At 43.4% G+C, this 19,041-nt stretch overlaps 1 protein-coding gene across 1 annotated transcript in view; it reads right to left on the minus strand.

Annotated features, from left to right (window-relative positions):
• TTF1 (transcription termination factor 1) overlaps positions 1-18,518 on the minus strand; it is a 75,954-nt gene extending 57,436 nt beyond the window's left edge. The window contains exons 1-6 of the mRNA XM_063432484.1: positions 18,297-18,518; positions 16,873-17,051; positions 16,559-16,761; positions 15,264-15,526; positions 14,717-14,895; positions 14,409-14,605 (exon numbers count right to left, since the gene is read on the minus strand). Of these exons, the coding sequence (XP_063288554.1) occupies positions 14,409-14,605; positions 14,717-14,895; positions 15,264-15,526; positions 16,559-16,761; positions 16,873-17,051; positions 18,297-18,342 (1,067 nt within the window). The 5' untranslated portion in view covers positions 18,343-18,518. The remainder of the gene's footprint in view (positions 1-14,408; positions 14,606-14,716; positions 14,896-15,263; positions 15,527-16,558; positions 16,762-16,872; positions 17,052-18,296) is intronic.
• Positions 18,519-19,041: the final 523 nt, after the last annotated feature.

Below are 19,041 nucleotides of genomic sequence, written 5' to 3' on the forward strand. Positions count from 1 at the left end.
CATCTGGAAGGACTATTACTGTGATAGGAGCAACTGGAAGAAGTGCTGAAAGACCGGTTCTTAAAAGTCGACTCTGTACATTGGGAGGCCACGTAATAAAACATCAATTCCTTTATATGCCTGAATGTCCAGTCCAATTGCTGGGACGTGATATGCTGTCAAAATTACAAGCGCAGATTACGTTCCTACCAAATGGAACAACATCCTTAAAGTTTAATGGACCTTCAGGTATTATGACTTTATCCGTACCAAAGGAAGAAGAGTGGCGACTTTATACAGCGTTGACTAGCCAAAACCCTAGGAGTGATGAGACATTATTTAACATACCAGGAGTTTGGGCAGAGAACAACCCACCAGGACTGTCCCGCAATATTCCACCTATAAAAATTGAACTAAAACTTGGGGTTTATCCAGTAAGCCTAAGACAATACCACATCCCGCAGAAGGCTAAGAAGAACATCCAATCCTATCTGGATAAGTTCATACGGTATGGTATCCTAAAATTCTGTACTTCCCCCTGGAACACCCCATTGCTGCCTGTTCAAAAGCCCGGTACAGATGAGTATCGACCTGTGCAGGACTTGAGAGCAGTCAATGATGCGGTTGTTAGTATACATCCAGTTGTACCCAATCCATATAACCTGCTTGCTTTAATTCCGGGCGGGGCTACTTACTTCACAGTCTTAGATCTCAAAGATGCCTTCTTTTGCCTCCGAATTGCCGCAGAAAGTCAATGTATTTTCGCTTTCCAATGGGAGAACGCTGTAACGGGCTCAAAACGCCAAATGACTTGGACAAGACTGCCCCAAGGGTTTAAAAATTCACCTACCCTATTTGGTTCAGCCCTAAGTCAAGATCTACTGGATTTCGAGTCCATCCCAGGAGAGTGTGTCTTGTTACAATATGTAGATGACTTGTTGATAGCAGCAGTTACAAAAGAAAAATGTCAGCAAGCAACGCACGATCTACTACACATTCTCTGGAAGGCAGGATACAAGGTGTCTAGAAAGAAGGCTCAGTTGTGTTTGCCAACTGTCAAGTATCTGGGATTCCATATCTCTGAAGGTCAAAGAATTATGGGGCCAGAGAGAAAAGAAGCTGTCTGCCAAATACCAATACCCAAGAATAGAAGACAAGTGCGAGAATTCTTGGGGGCAGCAGGCTTCTGTAGGATATGGATTCCCAGCTATGCGATACTAGCAAAACCCCTGTACGCAGCCATCAAAGGTACAGAGCACGACCCCTTCTTATGGACCCAAGAACAGCAAACGGCATTTGAAGATGTGAAGAAGGCTTTGATGAGTGCCCCAGCATTAGGTCTACCTGATCACACACGACCATTCTACTTATATGTACACGAGCAAAGAAGAATGGCTGTGGGAGTATTGACACAGTACTTGGGATCATGGCAAAGACCTGTTGCCTACATGTCTAAGCAACTGGATGCAGTGGCCAGCGGACTTCCACCTTGTCTAAGAGCCGTAGCTGCAGCCGCCCTGCTAGTAGCTGAAGCCGATAAACTCACTCTGGGTCAAGAACTTTATGTACGAGTCCCACATGCAGTACAGACGTTGTTGGATTACAAAGGAAATCATTGGTTTAGTAACAGCCGTATGACCAAGTATCAAGCAATGTTGTGTGAAAACCCAAGAGTGCATTTAGAGACTGTAAACACCTTAAATCCAGCTACCCTTTTGCCGCAACCTACTGAAAGTCAACATGATTGTTTGGAAGTAATGGATGAAGTATTTTCAAGTAGACCAGATCTTCGTGATTTTCCCATCCAGAACCCCGATGTTCAATATTATACCGACGGCAGTAGTTATGTGAAAGAAGGGATCCGCTATGCAGGATATGCAGTAACAACAATAGACAAGGTGATAGAAGCTCGGCCACTGGCAAAAGGAACATCAGCACAAAAGGCAGAATTAATAGCACTAACACGAGCGTTACAATTGGCTGAAGGTTTAAGAGTGAATATCTATACGGACTCTAAGTATGCGTTCTTAACCACTCATGCCCACGGAGCTTTGTATAAAGAAAGAGGACTACTGAATTCAGAAGGCAAAGAAATCAAATACGCAGCCGAAATCCTACAACTATTGGAAGCAGTGTGGGAGCCGAAAGAAGTCGGTATTATACATTGTCGAGCGCATCTGAGAGGAGATGGTGATGTAACCAAAGGAAATCGGATGGCAGATAGTGCAGCTAAGCGTGCTGCTGAATCAGGAAGACAGGAGTATGTGGGGCATATAGCTGCTCTTATACCAACTCCACTGTCCCAATGGACTCCAGTTTATACAGCTCAAGAAGAGGAGTGGTTAAAGACTGAACCGGGAAAGTATCTGGAGAACAAGTGGTATCAGCTAGAAGATGGAAGAATAGTCATACCAGCATCACTAGCAGTAGAAATTGTCCAAAATTATCACAACGGGACACATTCTGGGAGAGACAGTACTGAAGAATCTCTCAGAAAACATTTCTACATACCAAGATTGTCCAACTTGACTCAGGCCATTGTACGAAGATGTGTAACGTGTGCTAAGAATAATGCAAGACAAGGACCAGTAAAGCCACCAGGAGTCCAGTTTATGGGGGGACTCCCCATGTCCGATCTACAAATAGACTTTACAGTGATGCCTAAATCGGGTGGACATCGTTACCTGCTGGTAATTGTGTGCACCTATTCAGGCTGGGTAGAAGCATGTCCTACTCGTACAGAGAAAGCAGGAGAAGTTGTGAGATTCCTGCTACGAGAAATAATACCCCGATATGGACTACCCTGTTCTATAGGATCGGACAATGGTCCAGCTTTTGTTCATCAGTGCCTACAACAACTGACTCATATGCTTGGTATAAAGTGGAGGCTTCATACTGCATATAGACCCCAGAGTTCTGGTAAGGTAGAGAGAATGAATAGAACTATTAAGAACCAGTTGGCTAAAATGTGTCAGGAAACCCAACTTAAGTGGAACGTTCTCTTACCTATAGCTCTATTGCGAATCCGCAGTACCCCTACCAGAAGGATGGGCCTCTCTCCTTTTGAAATTATGTATGGGCGACCACCTCCCGTACTTGGTAACTTAAGGGGGGATTTGAGTCAGTTGGGAGAAGGAATTACCCGGCAGCAGGTTGTAGAGTTGGGTAAGACTATGGAGGAGGTACAGAAATGGGTACAAGATAGATTACCTGTGAATATTTATCCCCCTGTTCATAGTTATCATCCAGGAGATCAAGTATGGATTAAAGAGTGGAATAATGTACCGTTAGGGCCCAAGTGGAGAGGTCCTTATGTTGTTCTTTTGTCTACCCCTACAGCGCTAAAAGTAGCAGAAGTGACTCCGTGGATACATCACTCCAGGGTTAAACCAGCAGCAGTCGATTCTTGGCAAGTTACAGCAGATCCAGAGAATCCCTGCAAGATCCGGTTGAAACGCACTACTCAGTCGGAGTAACGAGGAATTATTGTGGATTACAAATTTTATTGTTACAGGTGTGAGTGAGAAGGCCATAATAAAGCCTGTCCGCTTACCAACACATAGTGTATAAGCCAGGAAAGTCTCGAAGGGACACCTGTGAAGACGAGCAGAACTCCATTCCCTGCAGCCCTCACATCCTGGAAGCACGGACGAAGACTGAGGATGACGGCGAAAGATGTGCTTTTGATTGTGTTTATTTATATGTGTTTTTATATTCAGGAAGGTAGAGGTACCGACACTCCTAGCTGTGAGGTATGCATTAAGACTACGAGAACAGGTAACCATATTTCCCAAACCCTAATTTGGCATTCACAATACGAATGTAAAGGTGAGGTATCAAGATGTAGATACCTAAATATAGACTATAGTGTGTGCCATTTAGGAGTAGGAGAACCTAAGTGCTTCAGTCCAGAGTATCAACCTCGTACAATTTGGTTGACTCTCAGGAATGGAGATCCTCAGGGGACCCTAATTAATAAGACGGTGTTAGAATCCGTATATTCTTCGGGTGTTCTGCTATTTGATGCATGTAAGGCGATATCAAGTGGTAGAAAACCGTGGAATGTATGCGGGGATCTTAGATGGGAGAGGACGTATGGGTCTAATGATAAATATATTTGTCCCAGTAGTAAAAATAAATATGTAAGTCCTAGATGCCCAAATAAAGACTATAACTTTTGCCCATATTGGTCTTGTGTGGGGTGGGCGACTTGGGGACAGACAGTAGATAAAGACATGATAGTGACTAAGTTGCCGACTAGCCCATATTGTAAGTCTATGGAATGTAATCCCATCCATATACTTATAAATAACCCTGATAAGTTCCTAGATAAGTATGGAAAATTTATTTGGGTTTCAGATATACGGGACGGGTTTAGATCCTGGGACATTATTGTTTATAGGAATAGAGACTGATACGGTATCCTCCCAGACTCATCAAGTATACCATTCCTTTTATGAAGAGATGAGCATAGATAATAAGATCCCCCATAACGCTAAAAACCTGTTCATTGACCTAGCTGAAAGTATTGCCAGTAGTCTTAATGTTACCAACTGCTATGTGTGTGGAGGTACTAACATGGGAGACCAATGGCCTTGGGAAGCAAAGGAGGTAATGTCCGGTTCTGAGGCAGTTGACCAACTAATATCTACACAAGCCGATTATCATATGAGTGTTAGAGGTAAATCTGAGTGGAGATTAAAGACCTCCATCATAGGTTATGTTTGCATAGCAAGGAAAGGAATAATGTATAACACTTCTGTAGGAGAATTAACTTGTCTAGGGCAAAAAGCTTATGATGATGATACAAAGAATACAACTTGGTGGTCGGCTTCAAATGTCTCAGAACCATCTAACCCGTTTGCTAGATACGCCAATTTAAAGGACGTGTGGTTTGATTTATCCATCACATCTACCTGGAGAGCCCCAGCAAATTTGTACTGGATCTGTGGTAAGAAAGCCTATTCGGAGCTGCCACAGGACTGGGAAGGGGCATGTGTGTTGGGTATGCTCAAACCATCCTTCTTCTTGTTACCTATTGAAACAGGTGAGACTTTAGGTGTTAAAGTGTATGATGTGAATCATAGGAAGAAAAGGGGGCCCATAGAGATAGGCACCTGGGAAGATAATGAATGGCCTCCCCAGCGTATCATAGATTATTATGGGCCAGCCACGTGGGCAGAAGATGGTACCTTTGGTTATAGAACCCCTATTTATATGCTCAACCGCATTATAAGATTACAGGCGGTGGTTGAGATTATCACTAACGAAACATCACAAGCGCTCAATCTTCTAGCGAAGCATAACACCAGGATGAGGACAGCAGTCTACCAAAATAGATTAGCCTTGGATTACCTTTTGGCAGTAGAGGGAGGTGTATGTGGGAAGTTTAACCTAAGCAATTGCTGTCTTCAAATAGACGACGAAGGGCAAGCAATAGCTGAGCTTACTAGCCATATGGTTAAACTAGCGCATGTGCCTACTCAGGTATGGAAAGGGTATAATCCAAGTAGTTGGTTTGGTAGCTGGTATGAGTGGTTTGGAGGGCTTAAGGCAGTGGTAGGTGGAGTCCTACTGATTTTACTGTTGTGTCTACTCCTACCGTGTCTTATACCCCTAGTAGTTAGGTCTGTGCAAAGCCTGATAGGAAGTATAGCAGAGAGGAAGGCTGCTGCACAGATAATGGCGATATATAAGTATAAGGCTCTAGATCAGGGAGAACCAATGCAGGAAGATGAGTGTTAAAAGATTCACATCATAAGATAAGTCTGGTCTGGTTCAAGGTAACTTGCGGTGTAAGCAAAACTAAGGTTATGTGATGCCTCAAGTAATTGTAAAATATCAAGAGGCATCAAAGGGGGGAATGTGGTGGAATCTCGGTAAAAATAAATTTAGTAGGCCGAGATTACCACGTGGCATGTGTACGTGCATATGCTGACGTATCGATCAGTTGGTTGCACGAGGCAAGATACGATCAGTAGTGTACGGAGCATGTGCAAGAATACAGGATATAGTATTCCCCCTCCTCCATTGTGCTGGACAAGCCATGCGGTCAAACAGGAAGTTAATTCTTATTTGTGTTGATTGGTTAAGAGAATGTGCGGGTGGAGCTTAATATGGGAGGAGTTATATGCCTATATAAGGAGCCTGCACTATTGTCCGGGGCTCAGAACTTGTGGTATTTTGGTGACGCTAGTCCCTCTGAGTCCCGATCGGTGATCCAATAAAGAATCTCTTCCTTCCTGAAGAAACCTGTGTCCATCTCTCTGTGCTTGGCTTCCGTCAGTTTCTCCGGTATCATGCTTAGATTGCAGGCTGACTAGTAGAAGGAGCTATTGTTACAGGAGAGTGGCTGACCTTTGCATAAACTTGGGCATGTAACTAAACATTGTATAGTAGTATGGTAAGTATAGTTGAGGAGATGCGTAGAGCTGTTAGCTAATATAGACATGCTGAGTTGTTATGCTGAACAATATTGTAATGGTGCCACTGGGTACCGGTAGTAATTTTCTTAGGTGGAGATAGCTCCGTTTTGCCCAAAGGGCATAATAAACAAACAAAAAGAAAGAAAAAAAAACACAAAGCAAAATAAAGACAACATAAGCAAAAACAGGTACTGCGTCACGACAGCCCTCGTCTGCCACATTTTAGTAGCCTTAGCACAGTAGAGAGCAGTAATGTGATGTTGAATTACGGTAGTAAACACTTTGCTAGTTGACATAATACAACACTTAGCGTCTGTGTCAGGTAGGAGTGTACTGATAAAGTGGTACAGTGCTCAAGCAGTATATAAATGATGTATGTCTCATATTTACACGTTGTGTTACGTAATGTAGGGCGTGATAATGGTGCCGAGACCGTGGGCCTAGGAGTGTGACCCAGCCCTTTGGGTCTTATGTATGGAAGCAGTGGTCCTGTCTTATACTTAGGCGATGTTGTGGTCTATCGGGTGTGTTGATTAGCTATTTACACTCAGTTGCCCCAGAGTGTTGGGGGGGGGGTGAAGAGCGGAGGGGAATCTCCGGTGACTGTGTCCTCATAGCGGGACATGTCGTAAGGAGTGTGCGGTCGCTTAGGGTCACCTGTGTTAACTATGACCCGGAAACTCTAACAGTGCTGCATACTAATGAAACATTAAAACTATAACATATAAACATCAGAGGTTGACCGGTATCTGGTACTGGTGTGGGGATCAGTCCAGTTCCTTGTGACTGCTGGTGCTTTATCAGTCAGCCTGTGTCCTCTGCAGAGCGTGGGGTGAAAGGGACAATCCTGCGTATGTCCCATCTGTGACTTGGACGTGCCGTATTGTCAGAAGACATGGTAAGGCCCAGTCCTTGAAGGAATGTCGCTGAGTCCTCTGCGGTGGAAAGCTGATGTATGTTCCCATCTTTATGGACTATTAGTGCTCGAGAAGGTCCCCATTTGTAGCCGATGTCTGCAGAGCGTAGGATCTTTGTCACTTGTTGGAAAGACCGTCTCCATTCCAGAGTAGAGCGGCATAAGTCCTGTAAGAACTGGAGTTGCATTTCTTCGAACTTAAGAGGAGTTCTGGATTTTGCAGCGTCCTGCAGGGCCAGCTTGTCGCGGAGTAGCGGGAAACGTATCAGGACGTCTCGGGGAACCCCCTCCGGGGCCCTATTTGACTTGGCTAGTCTGTAGCAGCCGTCTACCTGAATGCCCTTCGTAGAGCGCTGTGGCAGTAGGGTAGTCCATAGCCGGCGTAAGAAATGGGGCAGTTCCTGTTCGGTAACTGATTCGGCTATGCCCCTGATTTTAAGATTATTACGTCTCCTTGCGTCGTCCTGGGTATCCAGTCTGACCTGCATACTTTTGTGTGATGCTTGGAGCTGTAGCAAGTGCTCGGTGGTGCTTACTTGCTTTTGGGTTAGGGAGGTGATGGCATCCTCGTTAGCCTGCAGTCTTGCTGTCACTACTGTGATGTCCTCACGTATAATATTCAAGTCTGCATTGAAGAAGGCTCTTATATTTGTTAATAGGGCTTTGATATCCCCTTTTGTGGCTGGGGCTGTCAGGTCTTCCTCTCTTTGAGGGCTGTTCACGCTCCTTGAACAAGGTATTTCATCAGGTGCGTCTAGGAGCTCTTCCTCAGAGGATGAATAGAATACGTCCAGTTGCGGCGCCATTTTGGGCCTAGGCCGCGGCTGTAGGAGGTCGGCGATATCGCGGGAGCCGCTCCCGGTAAGGGTTTTTAGCTTTTTCGCCTTCTTCCCCATTGTGACCTGTATGGTTGGACCCGGTCCCGTGCTGGTTTAGGGTAGGTAGGTGCCCCAGTACTTGCCGTTAGTTATGCGCGCCGCGGGAGCTTAGCCGACATGCGTCCACTCTCCTCAGCGTTGAAGCCACGCCCCCCGTTGCTGTCTTCTTTTAAGTTGTATAGGTTATGGTAGTATTTGGCGAACACATCGCTTATGTCTTTGGGTTTGGTGGCTTTCCTTCCCTTAATGTCTAGTAGGTAAGCTATTTTTTGGTTCGCTTGTTTCTTTTTGAGGTGGGACGCTAGTAGTTTGCTCGCTTTATTTCCTTGCATATAATGCGTTATTTTTAGTTTCATCATATGTGCCTGAGTTTGTTCTAGGGCCTGATGGTGTATTAGTCTGGATACGGTCACTATTTTTTGTTTAAGTTCTGCATTTGGATGTAATTGGTTTGGGGAGTTAAGATCATATAGTTCTTTTTTCCATTCACTAAGTTTGGTGTGGGTGATTTTTTTGATGTACGCTGCTCTCCTGATCAGCAGGCCCCTAATCACTGATTTGTGTGCCTGCCATATTGTCATTGGTGTTACTTCCCCATTGTTGTTAGTCATGAAGTAGGAGTCTATATCATTTTTGAGATCTTTACTAAAGGTTCTGTCCTGTAATAATGAGTTATTTAGCTTCCATGGGCTACGGTGTTTAAAGTCGTATGTGTTTTTCATATCTAGTATTACTGGTGCATGATCCGACCATGTGATCTGTTGTATATCGCAAGCCTGTATTTGGTCCAGATGTGAGCCTGATATGAGGAATCCATCTATTCTGGAGTAGGAATTGTGAACAGCGGAAAAGTGTGTAAATTGCTTGGTCTCCGGGTGTGTAATTCTCCACGTGTCGTAGAGATGGTGTTCGTGAAGGAGTTTCTGTATGCTTTTACACTGTCTTGATAGCGGGCGATGCCTATGACGGTGTTGTGGCAGTGTGGTGTCTAATTTAGGGTCCAGTATGTGATTGAAGTCTCCGCAGATCACCGTAATGCCCTGTTGTAGTTTGTTAAGTTTGTTTAGTACGCTGTGTAGAAAATTCCTCTGGTTGGTGTTAGGTGCATATACGCTCACTAATGTGTATTGCATATAGTTTATCGTTCCCGTTACTATTACATATCTGCCCCCCTTGTCCACGTCGTGGGTGTGTGGTATGAAGTTAACGTGTTTGCTTATAAGGATGGAAGTCCCTTTGGATTTGTATGGTGATGTGGAGTGGTATTGGTGTGGGAAATTTGCTGTTAGTATCTGCGGGTGGTCGTTATGCCTAAAATGCGTCTCTTGTAGACACAGTATATCAATGTCTAATGACTTGACCTCCCTGCTAAGTAGGTGTCTTTTCGTGGGGTTATTAAGTCCCCGCACATTGTAAGTACAGATCTTCACGGTGGTTTCCTATAGCGTTTTGTTATGTGGTATTCTGTCTGTTCTATTCTTATGACAACCATCACTCCTTCCCAGCTTTTCGAGCCGAGTGATGGTGTCTGTTGGGCTTGGAACTGTAGTCTCCTGAGCACTGGGTGTACCAGCATTGTGACCCTGCAAGGTTTCAAGTTTCCTAGTGTTAGAATTTTCTGTGTTGGATGTCCCAGTGTGGCCTCTACTGCCTGGTGGCTGCTGTTGCTATGAACATGTAAAACGGTGTGTGAATAAACCCAATAAGGAAATAAAAAATACAACTTAACAACTCTAACGTAAGTATATACATCATTGAACATTGCCATAAGTGTGGCTAGGCACTGCGTCTTCGTGCCTTGGAGTTGAAGCTAAGCTTCACGTCCGGTACCTTCTCCGTCCCTTAACCTCAGTCAAGTCGTCGTGGTCTTTTGCAAGCGGTAAGGAATGTCGTCAGTCAGCGTTTACGTGCGTTTGGATAGTCGTGGAGAGCGTCTCTGTATGTTTGGTCATCTAGGAGGGCCTGGGTTTATCTATTGTGTCATGGGTGCTTTCCCGCTTGGCTGCCAGTCTTTTGTACTGTAATGAACCAGTCCCACAGTATTGGCTTCCAATTGTTCCTATTAATAAAACAGTTTTAAGCAGGCCTCCTCATTTGTGTCTCTACATACAATTGTCCCTCGTTTAAAGAGTGCCTGTGTATTAGTCCCTTGTTTGTCTATGTTTTTTTTTTTTATAATATATTACTTTACCCAAACTTGGCCTTCTCCCAGCTTGAGCACTTTCATTCAGAGGGCATCTCCAAGTTGTAGGTGTCTAGCTTGTGGTCAGTTCTGGCGTTTCTTTGATTTCTTCCAGTCTGGGGAAAGTCTAGTGACGTTCCTTCCTTCGTGTGTGGAGTCAGGTAAGGTGATATCCAGGTTTTGAGAAGATTGTACCCCTCCTCCGGTGATTTCACAACTGTTGTCTTCCCTTTTCTGGTTATGAGGAGCTTTGTCGGGTATCCCCAGCGGTATGGGAGATGGCTGTTTCTCAGTGATTGAGTGATGTCCCTAAACTCCCTCCGGCGTTTCAGCGTGTAGGTGGAAATGTCCGCGTACATAGTTATGCTTTTGTACTCCTCTGGCGTGGATTTCTTCGTTCTGTTAGCATTGAGTGCTGCATCCTTAGCGTGGAAATAATGCATGCGGAGCAGCACATCCCGTGGGGTGTCCGGCGGTAGGAAGCCCGGTTTTACCGTGCGATGTATCCTATCAATCAGGAGCATCTCCTGGGGCCAGTCAGGTAGGAGGTATTTTAGGAGCCCTGTAATGTAGGCCACAAGGTCCGGTGTACTTACAGTTTCTGCAACACCGCGTATGCGCAGATTATTCCTGCGGGCCCTGTCCTCCATGTCCGCAATCTTAACGTCTTGCTCTTCAATCCTGGTGATTAGGCCGTCCATAGTATCCGCCATGGTATTATGGGCCGTTTCATATTCCGCCATTTTGTCTTCTAGGTGCGAAGTTCTTGTGCCCAGCTCGCGGAGATCTTTATGGATGTCTTTCATAGCTGTATCAAGTTTGGTGAGTATCTTATCGGACATCTCCTCCAACAGTGCTTTCATTGTGTCCTGTGTTAAGGCGGGTGCTTGATTCGCTGTCTGTTCCTCATGCTCCACATTATCATCGTCGCCATCTTGGGCCTGCTCATGTGTCTGCGTAATCTTTTGCTGGCTGGCTCTGGAGGCGAAAAAGCTAGCCTTCTCTGACCTGTCAGTGGTCCTTTTCCCCTTAGGTTGTGACATCTCTGCTTTTTAGCCGTGTAGTTTTAATTTTTTCCCGGCTTAATTGCTCATCCGAGGTTGATTGGGAACGGAGCTGCTAGTGCATGCGACTGCTCAGTTCTCCAGTCAGGACACGCCCCCGTCCCCAAGTTTAATAATAAACACTGTTTAGGAAAGGTAGGATACAAGCCGAAGGTCTTGGTCAAATTTATAATATTGAGTGAACACATCTGCATTATCATTGTCAATTTCTTCCAAAATATCTGACACTTGCAGGCCGAGAGTGAGGGGGGTAGGTTAGCCCAGCATCAGTGAATTTTGGGGTATCTGAGTAGAGCGCCGGGAAGAGCATCAGTTATCTTAAATTGTTTTACATTAAACCAGGAGATTGTGCCAGGGACTTTAGACATCCCCATCACTACAGTGAGTTAAAGCAGTAATGCTGCATAGTGTTCGTCTAAAATATAGGGTTAAAAAACTTGCTCGGGGGTGGGGGGGAGCTGCTCAATATGGCCAGATGTCTTTTCTAGGAGCTCTAGCTCTTGACTCCTTGAAGGCAGCTTAATAGCCTCCTAACAACGCAAACTTGTCCTATTGTAGCTGCTGCTATTGTAACGCCAACATGCCAGTACCGATATATGATCAGATGATTGCAGCCTGACACAAACCCACGTCGATTAGGCTTTGCGGCCTAGTGTTTTAAATACAAATTTTTCCGAGACCGGAAACCACTGAACGCTGTATGCGTTCCACCGTGCGTTCCAACTGACGATACCGGAAATGACGTCGTTCGCAATTACCGGAAGTGACGTATACGGAAGAAAAACACACACAGGTGATCTGCAATGCCGGGCGCATTTAAGCAAGCCACGAGGATCCGAAAATCAGCACTGGAAGAAGGCCACCGAGCCGAAACGCGTCTGCTGTTATTTTATCATTTGATTGAATTTTATTTTGTTCTCTATATTTACTCCTACGGTTTACTTTGTTTGGGGTAAGTGGATACCTTCATCTCACATCATTTGTTGTTTGGGTTCCACCCCCTTGTAACCGGGAGTTTGATATTTTATATTTTTATACATCCAATAAATTATTTTTTACCACGGAATTCATCATATTTCTGCTTTGGAGTTTCGCTAGCCTGAATTGGCACCCTTGAGCCTGATATACAGAGCCTGGTACGGCTCTGGTAAATGTGAGTGGTAGTCCATCCTCATATTATTCTCATATTTTCAGTATACAGTATACACTATGTTATGTTTTTTATTCTTATTTTATAGATAAGACTCTGCCACTCGCTTATGCACAGGTCGTATCTTATGGTTTTTATTATTGTTTACTATTACACCTGTTTTGGGGATCTTTTCTCCCTATGTGGTCTCTGATACACACCTTTTACTTATTTGCGGCCTAGTGTGCCCGGCGCCTGGGGATAGCGCCCAATCCTCCGACCCGGAGTGCACAACTCTCGGAAGCCTGCTCGTAGCACTGTCACCCCGCCCGTCCCCCTCCCCCCCCTCCGAACCGGTGGGGGATATCCCGGTCCCTACCTGAGAACTGACCCACAGCAATTACAACCGACGGATCCGGCGAAGAGAACCCTTCCCGCATGTGCCCCAAGATGGCCGCCGCAGGGAAGCTTGCAATATTGCCATCCCATGCACTTAGAGTCCCGCTCGAGAAGTGCATTGCTCAAGCATTCACCCGATTCTGGCACGCATTTTACCAGCGGACAGCTAAGCCTACTGTGACTGCTGCGGCCCAGACTTGCACTCTGAACAACGACAAGCCAAGGCAGTTTAAAAACTGGTCTTTGCAGCCCTGAACGGCGGTCCGTACAGTATGGCTACAAGGAAGTGTGTAATTTCTACCTTAGCCACACCTCTGGCAGGGGCCACTGGGCTATGGGTGGGCCAAGGACCCTCATTTATTGTTAAAGTGCTTAAAAATGATTTAACACTGAATGAAGGGACAGTGCCAGAGGACTCTGGGCACTTGCAGGAGGGACCTGGACTCAATAAGCTACCAAGTCCGTGGCTTTGAGATGCCGGTCTACGTAGTAACCCAGGGCAAAAGGGACGCTATACCTCATCTCGGTCCTCCACTACCTGTGGATATCCTCCAGGACAGCACCAGCACTTTCCAAACATCGGAGTTGGTTGAAGGATGAACCTGTGTGGTTGAAAAGCAAATCGCCTAACAGAGCATGCCCCTTGCATCTCCTGGGCACAAGCTTACTTATAGCCCATAGTTTTTGCTGGTTTGTTTGTTTTCGTTTATAACAGATATGCAATCCTCTTGTCTCACACCACAACCCCTCTCACACACATGATGTTAAGACAGGGAGGTTTGTTCTCAGTGGTAACTTCTCTTTTGCTAAATCAGAACGGCTTACACTACTTTTCATTTCGTTTTTGCTTTTAATATTAAGCATGCCTAGTTTTTTTTTTCCCATTTACTTGCAAGTGCCATGTCTGTCCCGCCTGAATCTCCCCTAATCTTAAATTCAGCCTGTTGTGTTACATTTGCCTTGCATTCCCTTAAATTGGACAGCCTGACAGGATGTGCCATATCATACCTTGTTTCTAAGTTTACACATTCTCACTCTCGTTCAGCATGTAACAAGTTTGCGAAGACTAAGATTCCCTTAATTACTAAAAAAAAGTGCCGTGCCAGCTTGTAGCCACAAGACGCAATATTTTAGACAGCATCTGTGTATATTAAATACTTGTAATGTTATGTAATCTGACGCGCTTGTAACCGCTGTTGTGGCGATACAAGAACCATTGTTAATTTCGTGCACAACAAAAATAAAGAATTATAAAAAATGTTTTAAAAAAGCTTGCTCTCGAATAGAATATCCAATGTGCATCCAATTAGTGCACAGCGCTAATGGTGCTACAACATAACAATCCATAGTGACGTATAAGTCTGCACAGATCATCTTTAAATTAGAACAGAACTGAATCGACCAGGTTTGAAAACAACCAATTACATATTCCTCACCTGAGGTCATCTTCTGATTTTGCTTTCAGATCTTCTGCATTATCTGGAAGGTCTAGCTTAGCAGGTTGATGATCATTTATAGTAGAAGAATCTTGTTCATTACCAGCTGTGTTCTCTGACTCCTCCGGTTCAATAAAATCAGTGGTAGATGACTCAAGACGTTTTTTTTTCTTGCGTTTTTTGGCACTCTGTGTCAGCTGAGTAGAAGAATCTTGTTCGTTACCAATAGTGTTCTCGGACTCCTCTGGTTCAATAACATCAGTAAGTGGAACTTTTTTTTTCTTGTGTTTTTTGGCACTCTGTGTCACGTGAGACTCATCGTGGGTGGTTTCCAGGTTTTGGGCCGTGCTCTCATGTGGGCAATCATGTATGTTTTCATTGACGTCGGAAGCTACAAAGCTGTAATTCTCCATGTCTTCTGCGTGGCGTTTCTTTTTCTTCTTTTTTTTCTTTACAGAGGAAGGATCTTCAGAGTACGTGGAGTCCCCTAAAAAAAAAAAAAAATTAAAAAAAAGTATCTTGTTTAAGTTTTAAGAAAGACAGAACACTGAAAACAGTTCTACGTGTGAAATCAAAGACCTGCATTATCAGAGCACATTTATCATAGAAGAGTGAATATAATGTCTAAGTGTAAAATAACAAAAAAACAACAAACATCAGTCATGTTAATTAAAGCACCATATTGCTGCAATAAAGCAGATACCTAGTTATTTTAGTGAATAACCCTGTAAGTATCATTACAAGCCATGCAAGTGTGCTTTCTTTTGAATATATATATTACAAAGAATGTTTATATACATATATATATATTATTTTATTTTTTCTTCTTTATCAGGTTTTATAATGTGCTCCCACCTGGCCAATCATGTATGGTTTCATTACCAATGTGGGTATTCTCCATATCCTCCGATGTACGAACTCTCTTTTTCTTGTGCTTTTTGGCACTCTGTGTCACCTGAGAGTTATCACAGTCTGCTTCCGAGTTTAGTGCCATACTCCCATCATGTATAGTTTCATTAATATGGTCAGCAATGTGGCTGTGAACAAAGCTGCTATTCTCCACATCCGCACGGCGTTTCTTCTTCTTCTTTACAGAGACAGGATCTTTAAGGTATTCTCTGGAATTTGGGGAAGAAAATTGCATTAAGTTTAGCGATTGTAGTATTGCTGAATAGAACTACAATAAAAGTAATCAGCAGGAGCTCTCCATTGCTTTCCATAGTAAACACTCAATTTTGAAGCTCTTTCCCCAGAATTGCTCTTTATAAAGGAAGTTATTTTGGGGTATAGATGTTGTCCCAGTAGACTCGTTAATAAAAACCCTGCTGGTTACATTTAACAGTTTCAGAAACATAAGTTAACATTCGGTTTCGAACAAAACTGTCCACCATCCTGCCCTCACATTCTCATTCCCTCTTCCACTTGCATTCACCCTTGATTTCAGTCACCAGCTGTCCCACCCTTGCTTTCGTTTCGGCATCCTATTTAAACACTGCTGTGCACGATATGGTTATCTTCATAATAATCCCGTATGAGGATCTGCATCAAATAAAGCAGCAAAAGATCTCAAGAAAAAGACCTGTGAGCGCTATGTTTATAATAGGGTTAAGCCAGCCTCTAAATCCTCTAGTGGCTGTCTCATTGTCAGCCGCTAGAGGCGCTTGCGTGCTTCTCACTGTGAAAATCACAGTGAGAAGACACCAGCGTCCATAGGAAAGCATTATAAATGCTTTCCTATGAACTGGCTGAATGCGCGTGCGGCTCCTGCCACGCATGCGCATTCAGCCGATGACGTTGCGAGGAAGGAGGAGGAAAGCTCCCTGCCCAGCGCTGGAGAAAGGTAAGTGTTTAACCCCTTCCTCTCCCCAGAGCCCGGCGGGAGGGGGTCCCTGAGGGTGGGGGCACCCTCAGGGCACTATAGTGCCAGGAAAACTAGTATGTTTTCCTGACACTATAGTGGTCCTTTAAAATATAGGGTTAAAAAGCTTGCTCTAGAATAGAATATCCAATGTGCATCCAATTAGTGCACAGCGCTAATGGTGCTACAACATAACAATCCATAGTGACGTATAAGTCTGCACAGATCATCTTTAAATTAGAACAGAACTGAATCGACCAGGTTTGAAAACAACCAATTACATATTCCTCACCTGAGGTCAGCATCATCTTCTGATTTTGTTTTCAGATCTTCTGCATTATCTGGAAGGTCTAGCTTAGCACGTTGATGATCATTTATAGTAGAAGGATCTTGTTCATTACCAGCTGTGTTCTCTGACTCCTCCAGTTCAATAAAATCAGTGGTAGATGACTCAGGATGTTTTTTTTTCTTGTGTTTTTTGGCACTCTGTGTCACCTGAGTAGAAGAATCTTGTTCGTTAACAATAATTTTCTCGGACTCCTCTGGTTCAATAACATCAGTAAGTGGAACTTTTTTTTTCTTGCCTTTTTTGGCACTCTGTGTCACGTGAGACTCATCGTGGGTGGTTTCCAGGTTTTGTGCCGTGCTCTCATGTGGCCAATCATGTATGTTTTCATTGACGTCGGAAGCTACAAAGCTGTAATTCTCCATGTCTTCTGCGTGGCGTTTCTTTTTCTTCTTTTTTTTCTTTACAGAGGAAGGAACTTCAGAGTATGTGGAGTCACCTAATAAGAATCCCAAAAAAAGTCACCTTTTTCCCATCTTAATAATAACTGAACACTGAGAATATAAAAATATATCACAAAACAACTATCCACAACACTATATACAAGCATCAACAGCTATATTTAAAGTGCTACTCTGTGTGATTTGGTGTATATAGCAAGCCCCTACAGTCTCACTGTTCAATTGTCTACCAGTTAGGAGTTAAATCATTTTTGTTTCTGTTCATGCAGCACTAGACACACCTCCCCTGGCTGTGACTCATGCAGCCTCAATGAAAAAAAGATTTAATTTTCAATCAGATCTTACAGCAGTGTGTTTGCTTTAGAAGTTCTTATCCATCCAGTAAGATGATCTCTGGCCTATCCACTGTTTCTCCATAGAAAAGCATTGAGGGCCCTACTGCCATCACTTTATAATGATTCTCTATGGAGGAGATTCAATTGTGTTTGGCGTCATCATGACATTTAAATGTGAACACCTTCAACAACTGAAAGAGAAGAGCGTCCAGTGGCTGCCCATCAGACAGCCACTGGAGGAATGCTGACTGGCAAATGTAATAATTGCAGTTTTCTAAGAAAAGAGCAAAGCTTACGTTTGTCAGACTAGAAAGACAGAATCTATGTCGCAAGACTGCTAAACTGGAGTGGTTTTGGTGCTTAGAAGAATGTCCCACTAAGCCTTACTTTGGAGCAGACCTGAACTCTGTATATATCATATTACTACATATATTACATATTTGGGCTTCAGTCAAGTAGCATCTATGAGTTTGCTACAATTATTAAATGAACACTACAGTATGAAGACTACAGTGAACACTACAGTACACCCATTACTGAAGTTAGGCTTACTGGCCTATAGTTAATGGAGGAAAATACAGTTTTCTGTATAATACTGTTTTTTTTTCTAAATATTTCAGGCTTTACCTGAAATAAATTTCTCTGCAGCACATCAGTGGGTTTGTACCTATACCTAAAATGTTATAAAAGGCATGGCACCTGCATTTTCTTTCTTCATCTATTGTACATGGCAAAAATAAAAATACTAACCAATATAAAGTTTAAGTGGAAATATATTTTTAATCCCTTAAGGACCAAACTTCTGGAATAAAAGGGAATCATGACATGTCACGTGTCCTTAAGGGGTTAAACACTTGCAGATAAGTCCATATAAAAAGAATGTAACTGACCATCTGCAGGCTCCAGTGATAACCTGAATCTTTTGAAAGATAATGTCTGTAATTTTACCTATAGAAGTGGATGTGATTTCCTGGTCGGCATTAGAAGAATCCATATCTGCTCTATGTGTGCATTCTTCCCTCCATGAAGAGTTCAACGTTCTTTCAAGGTCTGTAGGATCAACCGTAGAGTCATGTACATGTAAAGCCTTTGTATGTTCCCCAAAGTCATTTCTTTGTTTCTTTTTCCGTTTTTGTTTTGGTGTTTCAGAAGCACTACTTCCACTCTTACTCTTACCATTGACAGGTGATTTTAACTTCTTTTTCACTTTATCACATAGGAGAGGTTGGTCATGAAACAATTCTTCCATAATTTGTATTCTTCAATTCCTAATGAGATAAATAGAGAAAAAGAAATTAAGTTACTGATAAGGAAATTAAACCCAGAAATATTGTAATGCCAATTTAATCAACCATAATTAGTCAGAGATATGAAAGAGCTAGTAAAAGGTAGACCCCTACAATTACCATGATGCTTTGCCAGCATTTAGAACAGGGATAGGCAACCTTCAGCACTCCAGATGTTGTGGACTACATTCCCCATAATGCTCTTACACACATAATGCTGACAAAGCATCATGGGATGTGTAGTCCAAAACATCTGGAATGCAGAAGGTTGCCTATGCTTGGTTTAGAACGACAAAGCATCATGAAAGTTGCAGTTCTACAACGTCTGGGAGATCTACTGTTTGCCACCCACGCAGATGTAAAACAGCTTCCATGATACTTTGCCATTCTAAATGCATGCAAATCAA

This window comes from Pelobates fuscus, chromosome 9 (assembly GCF_036172605.1).
Source record: "Pelobates fuscus isolate aPelFus1 chromosome 9, aPelFus1.pri, whole genome shotgun sequence".
Taxonomy (NCBI): Eukaryota; Metazoa; Chordata; class Amphibia; order Anura; family Pelobatidae; genus Pelobates; species Pelobates fuscus.